This window comes from Manacus vitellinus, unplaced genomic scaffold (assembly GCF_001715985.3).
Source record: "Manacus vitellinus isolate BGI_N305 unplaced genomic scaffold, ASM171598v3 scaffold_5_pilon, whole genome shotgun sequence".
In the NCBI taxonomy this organism is placed as follows: Eukaryota; Metazoa; Chordata; class Aves; order Passeriformes; family Pipridae; genus Manacus; species Manacus vitellinus.
Genome location: NW_021940682.1, coordinates 19062491 through 19073175, shown reverse-complemented (window position 1 = coordinate 19073175; position 10685 = coordinate 19062491). Strand labels below are relative to the sequence as shown.

Sequence of the window (10685 nt, the reverse complement as noted above, 5' to 3'; positions counted from 1 at the left end):
TTGCCTCAACTCTGCCTGAAAGTACTTGAGACAGCTGGAACCAAAATGTCCCTCCAGTTTCACCCTTCTCAGCAGAGGACACCCGTAAAACTGTGATCAGGGAGGACCCTCAGCCTGCTACTGTTAGCACTGAAGGTTGCCCTAACCCAGTGCCCATCTTCTCAATCCCTGAACTTAGAGGAAGGAAGAGTCCCCCAAGAGCTTGCTAACAGCGACACCAGTGTTTGTTGCAGAGCTCTTGTGCCTCCCAAACCCCACTGCTCTGTCCCTGTACACTCATCATCCCTAACAACGATCCTCCCCGATTGTCTGGGCCAAGACTTCATCCAGCTCCAGCTCTGGTTCCCGCTGTAGCATTTTCTGCTGCAGATCAGTGTAGAAGTCGACTCCCTCAGAGACTGAAAGGAAGGCCTTGCCTCTGGGCTCATAGTAGCTGCTTATTTGCTGTAGGAAGCACTGGTGGTGCTGAGGCTGATCCTTGAAGCTCCCATCGTAGCCCTTGATGTGGTTTCTTTTGAACTCCAGTATCGTCTTGGTGTAGGTGTTGAGAGTGGTGACAGCAGAGGCCATGCAGCAGGTAAAGGAGGCCCAGGCCATGCTATCAGAGAGACACAAAAGAAGCACATGCTGTGAGAAGCCAGGTAGGGTAAGGAATTGAACACTGTGACACACCCTGATCTTCAAGGCAGAAGCTGCTGGGCATGGACATGAACTAGAATGACTAAGGCTCATAGAATTACAGTTCTTGGGGGTTATTCCACCACAAGATCCTTCTTAGATCAGTGGGTTAAATACTGGTCATCCCTGTCACAGGGAAGGGAGGGATACAGGGCAGAGGAAAAGGGCAGCAGGGACATCTGTAATTGGTCAGAGCAGGACAGCACAGCTTGGAAGCAAGTTCTGTGTTACAGGGCTGCTCAGTGTCTTCCTGCACATGAGGCTTGTCTACTTGAGTGTAACCAGATCACCATGCTGACATTTGATGTCCATGGGTGGTACATGGCACTGGAGTGTTTAAGTCTTAAGAATCAGTGTCGTCATCATCAGTACAGCATTGCAAATCAAACCTACACTTTCTATGGACACTTGGAAGGGTCATCCAACTGTTTTTCAAGTCAGATAGGTCATACAAGGCATGTTTGAGAGCATCATCACAAGTGTGACACTGCTCTCTGCACACAGGGAAGAGCTGAGACCAAACAGGGCAAACCAGCAGAGGGGCAAAACTGATTAGTCAGTAGGGTTGAAGGAAATTGTTTAGATGTGACCCCATTGTTTTGCCAGTCCTTTGGTAGCTACTCATTTAAGTAACTCAGCAACTGCTTATTAAAACAGGGGATAAGGAAAAGACGAGATTAGTAGTAGGAGAACCATATCTTTGGAAACACAGAAGGTCAAGAAAGGAGGAGGAAGCAGGTGGCATGGCTGAAACCCAGAAGGCTGGGGAGGTCAAGATGGCTTCAGAGCTCACGTACTAGAACGCCCAGCCATAGTCCCAGGAGTGCGGTCTCCAGTCCTCTGGTCCCAGATTAACAGTTGCCTGGAAGACTTGACTGTACATCATGTGGGCCACCATCCCAAGGAGACCTGGACACAAAAAGCAAAGCAAATAAGTTACAGCAGGAGCCAGAGCAGCATACTTCAGCCTTGTGTGGAAGAGGAGGCTCTCCTGCTTCTGTGATTCCAAGCCTACAGTAATAAGCTTACCTGACAGCACCGAGGAGACAGCAGCAAAGGCATTGAGCTTCATCCCACAGACAGGATTGCCAGTATGCAGCATTTCCACTGTCAGGAGGATGAAGCTGATGAGCAGCAAGCTGATGTACAGCATCTCTGATCCCAGCGACAGCCACAGGATTCCTGCCAGGAATACAGGATGAAACCATGTTCAAGAGAAAGTACCCCCCTTTCCCAACTCAATCCTTAAAGGATGTACTTTGGGAAGAAGGGAACAAAGACAAACAATAAAGACCCAAAAGCAATTGCCCCAACCTGTGAGTGAGGACTCAAAGAATGCTGAATGGAATAGTATCTGTCACAGAAGATGGCTTGGCTAGTCTAGCATGGCAAAGCTGAAAAGAACTAAAATGCCATCTGTGAACAAGTCAACATTATTCATAAACAGCAAGGAGGAAAACAGGGGGGAAAAGACAGGGGAAGCTGTTGAGTATTAGCATAAAACCTAGTGATCATACACTGGCCACAAACACATCTGAGCTCTAATCACAGCAATGTAAGCAAACAATTTTTAACCTGGGACTCAACTAGTTAAGAACTATATGGTGCATCCACAGCTTTGTCAGGACCTGGCCTCTGGAATTCAGGAAACCCCTTGCAAGCCAAATCCCCAATTAAAATGAAACACATTCTTTGGGGTTGATAGCCAGCTAGGGCAGTAACATTCACCACTCACCCTGCTTCTTGAACAGAGTGCAGGTACTTTCATGCTGGGATTTTGAGTGGGATTTAAGTGATACCACAGTGCACAGCTGAGCTCAGTTCTACAGCTGTGCAGTAGAACTTGGAGGGGAATGAGAAAAGGCATTCTGTAATGTAGGGCTGTGGAAAAGCACAGGATTCACTGAGGAAGAAACATTAATCTGACAAATGAAGCAGCACTGTGAACACTACTGTTAGCAACTATTAATGGCTGTAGAGGAGACATTTAGCTGGGGAAAAGGAGTGTGAAGAAAACCCTCATTAATGTGGCACTGACTTGAATACTCAACATCATTAGTGCCATAGAGTCACCCAGCTCTTTAGCAGAAATTGATGATCTGCATTCCCTGTTTAAAGGAGCTGGCTTGCTTGCTGCAGCACCATCAGGGAGAATAGTTCATTAGAGATCAGACTGCCAAAAGTATTCTAAAGGTTTCAGGCACCACACATGCACAGAGACCTCTGCATCTGGCCTTTCGTTGTGAGGCCAGGCTCTCCACAGATGCTTTGTAATTTGGTCTTGTAATGTTGATTATGATTTGTGGAGGTGCTTTGCACGCACTCAGCTTGGCCAGCCAAGCCCAGCCCACAATCAGCAGTCACACCACCTTCTCCAGTGCTGACCCAGCTATACAATGGCAGCTGCACTGGTCATCTTAAGATGATACTACGTGAAATTATGATGATAATACATTCTTACAATTCCTCAGCATTTGTTCCAGCCGTTGCTCTCATGGCTTGAACACTGACACCGGCTCTGCACCCCAGACCTTTCCCTTCATATACAAACATCCTCTGAAATGACTTGCCTTCAGCCTCCATCTCAGGGAATAGTTAGCAAGCCCACACCAGTTGAAAAGCTTTCATTAAAATCTCCATAGCATATGTATACATACATTGAAGTATACTGAGGTCATCCACAGGATAATTCGAAACATGTGACAGTGACAGGAGGGATGATCTCTCCTACCTAAATGATGTTTTGTATTTGATGAGGCAAGGACTTTACCCTAAAAGGGTAACTTTCAGGTGTCCTGTTCACTTACCACAAAGTAAGAGATGATTCAGCTTCTAGACTCACCACACTAGACTTCACCCAAACTGAAGCACTGAGTTAACACGCAGCCTATGTGGGAGGGACTGCCCTCAGGTAGCATCCACCTCTTTCCCCGGACTACAGCAAGATGACAAGCTCTGACTGGGAAAGTTACTAGATGAGAAAAATCCCACTTCATATGGGAGGGGGTCTGAGGTTTCCAGCACTGATTTCACAAATGGCGATTGTTTACGCAGATATCTGGGTCAAAATCTTTGCTCTTTTAGCAACCATGAGGCCAGGATTTCATGCCTGGCTCTTTGGGAATCTGCTGTCCTCACACAGGCAAAATGTTGTGGGTCCCCCGTCTCAAGTAGACACACTGGGCAGCTACAGTGAGATATGGGGATTTGCTCTTACCTCTCTCTGCTGGTGGTGAAAGCTCAATAAAGCTGCGGCATTTCTCTTCTGAAACACAAAATCAAAGCAATTAGTTTACAAAACAATGCAGGGCACATAAGGGAAAAAAAAAATATCTTCATCTCACTTTCTTTTCAGTGCATAGATCCAGTCATCCCTGAGTCCAGCCATCAGATCTTCTCACCTCTGGTGAGAAGACTTTCACAGAGGCAAAGTAGGGAAAGGCAAAGTCTGCCTGGAAAACTAGAAATTGCCTTTCCAGAAAAAAACCTTCAGCAATTCGTAAACCTTATGAGCCTCTGCTGAATATAAAAATTTTTTGCTACTCATTGACAACATTACTGATGGTCAGGTCTATTAGGAGTGTAGCTTATAACAGATTGCAGACCCACACTTCTGCTGAGGATGTGAATTCCCACTCACCCCAATCCCAGAAGAGCAGTTCTAGCACCGCTTCTCAAAGAACAAAGAAAAAAAAAACAAAAACAAAAACCAAGCTTCCCACATAAAATACTTCATGACAGAGATATAAGTCCCTCTTCTGTGGCAGAGATCATACAGAAATATGATCCTCTGTCCTCACATATTAGGCATGCTATTTCGACAAATTGTGTTCATATTTGCTTTGTTTTTTATGTTGGCCAGGCACAAACTACTGTCTTGGCTGAGGGTCCATCATTATTATCTGTAAGTTTCTCTTCCTGCATACTGCATTACTGCATTTGAGGGTCCTCTCCTCTACTTGGCACAATATTTTCTCCCAGACATTTCCGCTTCATGTAAGAATCTCATTTTCCTAATTTCTATCCCCAGTTCTAATCTTTCCAAATCTCCTGTGTTACTTCTGTCATCCACAGCTCTCAGGATGCTACCCAGTTTAGTGCCATCTGCAGTTCTCATTAACTTGCAGTTTGCTACTTCACCTAGAACTTTAATGAGGATATTCAGTAATGGCTCATCTAAACTGATCCTGAGATTAGCCTCAATAATTAAATCCTTTCTGCAGCTCGGCTCAAACTCCTTTTGTTCTTAGTAGCCCCTTTTATATTGTTGTTGTTGTCTATGCACTTGCTTCAAAGATGTGCCATAGTGGTTGGGTTGTACTTGATTTACAGGAAGCAGGAGGCTGAGACTGACTGTGCTCTACCCCATGCTCTACCCCATGCTCTGCTGTGATCCAGATGTAACATGCTCTCTGTGTTCCTTCAGGCATTGGGGTTATCCCAGGACTGCCCAGTGGCCAGATAAGTCTTTTAGAGAAATCAGTCAAGGGATGTACTTCCATTCCCACGAGCACCATGGAAACGCACCTCAACCCAAACACCCAAACCAGTCCCAAATAAACACATCTCCTTCTGCAGCCTGTCTAGAAACCCTCACAACAATTAGCAGCCTGCCCGTTAGGACACGAGAGTTTCAAGCACATTCCCTTCTGCTCCAACCCCCGCTTCTGTCTGCTTTTATTCACCAGTTATTTATTTTCAAACTCTGACAGCAACAGATAAGAAAATTAGAAATGTTCTACTGGAACTGTGGCTTGCTTAAAGAAGATGAGACGTTTGTCCTTGGAGAGAGCTGAAGAGAGGGCAGTGGGCTCAGGGGAATGGGCCTGATGAAAGTGACTTTCATCACTATATCCTTAGATGCATATCTCTCCACTGGCCACCTTCTGGGTCAGTTCCAATCCTTGATGTGTGTGCCAGGCTGTAAAGAGCATCTGTGCACTGCAGAGCATCCACCTGTAAGGGTGTAGCACAGGTTCCAGCAGAAGGACTTCAGTAGATCTGGACAGGAACAAGTCAAGGGTGAAGGGAAGCACTAAAGGGTTCTCGTACAGGTTGCACAACCAGTCCTTGGCACTTCAGGATTTACAGTGCCAGTCCCAGGTGGTGAAAAATCACAAATGAAACCTGTCACAACATCACAAGAACATCTAAAACCAACTAGAATATTGCTGCTCTAATCCTCAGGTCAATTTGCCTCCTAGCTTCAGTTTCTCTGGGTTCAAATCCTCCAGGTTTTCTCTGTATCTATTAAGTAGTAATTCTCTTTCTCTCTTTCATTTTTTTTTTAAGAAAAGCCCAGTCTCTGTTTAATAAAACAAAACCTCTCTGTTTGGTGTTTTAAGGACAACACGAACTAATGCAGTCCTCATGGTGATAGCTAAAAATTGACAACTCTGCATAAAATCACTGTACTTAAATTTTTGAGAGGACATGCACAAATTTACCCCGGAGAGCATGAAGTAAGCTAGGAATGTGTAGGAATGGAAACATGGGGAAAGGGAAAGGAGGGTCACTGAAGTTCCCATCAGGATGGACAATGCCATCACAAAGTCATTGCCATCACCACCACCATTTGCATTCCACAGCCCTTGTTCCAGACTGAAGGGCACACTAGAGACAACCATTCTCCTTTTCCCTGCTCTGTGAACATTCCAGTGAAGGACAGAAATATATCAAGCACAGCAGTGCACAGGGCTTTTGCCATCTAGGAAAATGAAGAAGACTTTTCTCCCAAGTGTTGTCAGCCTGCCACCTCTCAGTTTCAAGTTCCTGTGGAATAAATACAAGGGAATAAATTGTGGTTGCCTGAGCAAGACACTACCTGGCCCTTCCATGCTCTCTTCACAGGAAAGCCACATCCCTGTGTGGAAGTATCTGAAGGCAAAACGGTCATCTCCAGTCTCCCAGCTGTAGTGCACCACATCCTCAGATGAAACATTGCTCGTATCTGCATCAGATGGCATGGGGACACCGATGCACTGGGTGGCTTTGCTCTTCCCACACAAAGGTTTGGGCACTTTCTGGGTCCCGGTGCACCAGTAGCTGCCAAGCAAGGCAGTGGTAGAGAGGGTGAGAGCCAGCAGGTTCAGGATGACAGCCAGGAAAGTACGGTGCAATGGCAATCGCTTCAGCAGCTCCATCTACAACACACAAATGGGAGGGACCGTCACACCAACCACTTGTCCCACCTAGCCTTACAAGTCCCAGCTTTTCCCAGCATGCATCTGTGGGGAGGGGTTATGAGGACTCTGTCCTCCTCACAACATCCCAACAGCTCACTCATCATGGCAGAACCATTTCTTGAAAGCCAGGGCAGTGGATCAATATGTAAGGTTTGACCATTTCAAAGTATGCTGAATATCTGTACTGGGTAAGAGAGGGTCATCCAGCAAACATAGCAGCGCTGAGTGCATTGAGGTATCTGAGGTATCTGAGCACATGAGCAAAATGAAAAAACATCATGTTTACTCCATCTCAGAGATGATAGAAAAAAACTGTTAACCAGCTTCCTCAAACACCATGAGTTGCTCTGTCCAGCTAAATGAGAAATCTTGCTGCCAAGTGTCCCAAAACACTTCTTCAAGCAGTTAATTACTGACCCTATGGAAGTAGAGAGTATAGTCATTTCACAGTGGGGAAAGGCAGGAAAATGTTCCCATATTGCTGAGGGTCGTAGGACACACATGAAAGCAGTGGCCTGTTCAGAGGAGACACCCAGCTATCCAGACCTGGCAGCTTGAGTTCAAACCCCAGAGCAGCACCTCCCACCTGAGCCCTGACTGGCACATCAGAAATCTGGTAGGGTGGTGGGATGGCAGCATCTCTGCTCTCACACAAAGCGCCAAAGGTTGGGGATTTTTTATAAGAGCAACCATTATCACAAACATTCTTCCCAGTTTCATCTCATCATTAAAAGTAATTCAGAATGCAGTTTGGGAACCAGGGTCATGTGGACTTTCCCATTCAGAGGAAAGCTTAAGACCTTAGGATTCTTGCAAAACCCTTCACTGACTTCTAAGAACCCCAACCTATCACTCCATAGATTGATTAGGTATCATCTACCTACACATCAACTTTCATGTAATCAACGCATGTCTCTTCCCACGTGGTACTCCCTATGTTTGGCACAGCTTCATCCAGATACTCCCACTCTTTCCTATTTATGACTCAAAATCTATTTGTCCACGAATAGATTCAGTTTGTACAGACACTGCCTGCTGCTGGTCCTCTTCACTTAACTCTGGCTGACTCACCCAACGTCGAAGGTGTGAGAAAGACCCAGCATTCTGCGGACACCACTATAAATAAACGACACAAGAGCAAGCTTTGCATTGTTTGTGACTGCACCACAGCCAAAAGTGGTGCAGTTAGAACCGTATTTTCTGCTAACCAGCAAGCTTGGAAATGTGGTCAATAAAGATGGTGCTGAAGCTCCTCTTGAAAAGCAGGACTTCATTAGCATGTCATCACACTGAGAAAGCAGTACCTGACCCAGAACAGCCTCACTGAAAGCAAGAAAATACTCAGCTCCTGGAAATTTCCTGTGTTGTTTTATGCTCTGGCTTCTTTTGTCTCTTCACCAGGGCATTTCGTTCTTGCAGCAATGGAAAAGCTGCACCCTGGAGATGGTAACATCTCAGTGATTCCATAGCTAATGACTTCTGTGATCTGAAAGCATGTTGGATATCACCATTTTTGCAGAGCAGCTACCTACTAGGACCAGTTTTTGGCTAAGGTTCATGGCACATTTCTCACTGAAAGTTTTTTTCAGTGGAAAATTTGGCTTATGACTGAAAAGGAAATTATAGATAAAATTGTTCTCCTCAAAAACATGATTTTCCCCCTGAAAATAGAAACCTTCAGCACACAAAGTTTTTCAGATTTTCATCAATGCTTGATTATAAGAATTTCTGTCATGAGGTTTTGCGCTGTTTATGCTTTTATTTTAAAAAAAATCCACTCACAATATTGACAAAAATTATCTTTCTAATTTAAATCGTCAATAGTGGAAAAAATGTTCTCTCCAGTTGACTTGTGACAGTAGTTAAAGGCCATATAATTTCAAGAAAAGTGTTAAGGAAAAGAAAAAAAAATACAAGAAACAAATAAGTCAGAAGAAGGAAGTGGATCAAGAATGCAGAGGACATAGGGAATGAGAAGCAAATCTGAAAACATTGTCAGAAAGCTTCCCTCCACAAAAGCTAAGCACTCACTGACAATAACTGACTATTAATATCTAGATAGCCCCAAAAGGAAATAGAGCTGAATTTACCTTAGCAGCAAGTCTTCAAAGTCCTGTTAATTTGATGATGAGCGGTATAGAAATGGGACTCACGCCTTGTCTGCTGTTTTGCTCATCTCTACATCCTCCAAGAAACCCAATTGCTGCAAAACCCCTTTCTCTTTTGTCTTGTCCCCTCCTCCCTTGCCTCCTCAGTGATTATTAAATGCTATCCCTCTGATCAGCAGCTGTTTTGTGGAAAATGGTCATTTTGTAATCCACAATGCAATCACAGCACAGCTGTTCTGGGAGATTATATGGGAGGCGATTGATGCTGTGGGTTGGGATTAAGTGGAGAACAGTGACCCGCACTGACTGAGTAGAAAGTTTCTTTAAAACACAGAAATATTCCAGACATCCCCATGCGGTGGCTGTTTGGGAGCTTGTATGGAGTGAGCTGGCAGATCTTTGGATTCAGGGAATAAGTGACCTTGGTTTGGAAACCCACAGCAGCCTTGTCATCAGGTCACTCCTGTCTCAGAAGAATGGCAAAGTCTACAAGCCTCCCAGCCCTGGGATATCTTTCTGGCCAGACCTGGCAGTTGCAGAAAGGGGAGAAGATAAAAATGAAGGAGAAGGAAGTTTATGCAATTCCATCTGCTCTGAGGACTGAGGATTTCAGTCACTGAAGAAATGCCAATGCAGCTCTCCCCATAGGCACTGGAAATTCTGATGCCAAAAGGAGCCCCTTAGCAGAAGAGCTGCTGAGTGGCAGACTGGCACCATGGCTTCACCACCACGACGGTGTTGTGAAACAGTGACAAGTCAAGTCCAGTACTCAAAGGATGGGAGAATGAGGTAGACTGACTGTGTCCCTTGTAGTCGCAGTTTTACCAAAATGTGAAGTTCACCGGGAATCCTAGCTCCCAGTAGGTTAACACTGGATGAATTTGGGAACCTAATAAGGAGAGACAGAGATTCACACTCATCCAAAGTCCCCTCTGAGCTCTTGTCCTGAAAGTTTAAAGGCTCCCACAGTATCTGAAGGTGTTGATACCTCTTGTTTGGTATCAAAACTGTGAAAAGTAAAAATGACATCGCCTCTCACGAGAATGCACTGTCACTAGAGGGCATGGAGCAGAGCTGCATTGAATCAAACTGCAAGGGAGAGGAGCATCCCAAAGGTACACATCCTGTCTTCCCCACAAAGGCTTTGCCCAGTGCTAAGTGGGTGAGACTACCACCATCACTGGGAGGGAGCAAGGCAGATTCCCTGCATGCCTGCCATGGTGCTCTGCTGGGACAGAGGAAACCAGTGGTCCATCTGCTCTCATCGCCCCACTTCCAACACCAGAGCTCAGAGGCTGGAGGCAAGTGTAGGAATAGTTCTGGGTGACAGCACAGTCTGTGACAGCCCCATACAGCATAAACAGCAGACAGAGTCCACATGTTCATGGTCCAGTATGTGGGCTGTGCTATCCCAGGCTCCTGACCCTTCCTGCCCTGAGCAGAGCAGGCAGTAGCTCTGTGGTTAGTGTAATCCCAGTCACTGCATAAACTCCTCTAATTCAGATAATCATTTTTAAGACGGACTAACTGAAAGCAATGCTAAATGTCTCTGTGCTCCGTGGACTGCCTGCAGGTTTTTGATTAATAAAAGGTTCTGTTGAAACAGATGTACTTAGTTTATTGAAGTAGGTAGGATAACAGCTGATGCTATTTAAAAGGAGAGTGCATTTTTTTTCTTTAATTGTTCAGTCTGCATCTGGGCACCCTAAGTTTG

General features: G+C 45.3%; 1 protein-coding gene across 1 annotated transcript; it reads right to left on the bottom strand.

Annotated features, from left to right (window-relative positions):
• Positions 1 to 135: 135 nt before the first annotated feature.
• Positions 136 to 7023, bottom strand: GSG1 (germ cell associated 1). The gene is given in 6 exon segments (XM_029963369.1): positions 136 to 598; positions 1476 to 1587; positions 1708 to 1860; positions 3896 to 3943; positions 6503 to 6821; positions 6946 to 7023. Coding segments are annotated over 6 exon segments (1023 nt in total). The 3' UTR covers positions 136 to 285.
• Between the last annotated feature and the right edge of the window lie 3662 nt (positions 7024 to 10685).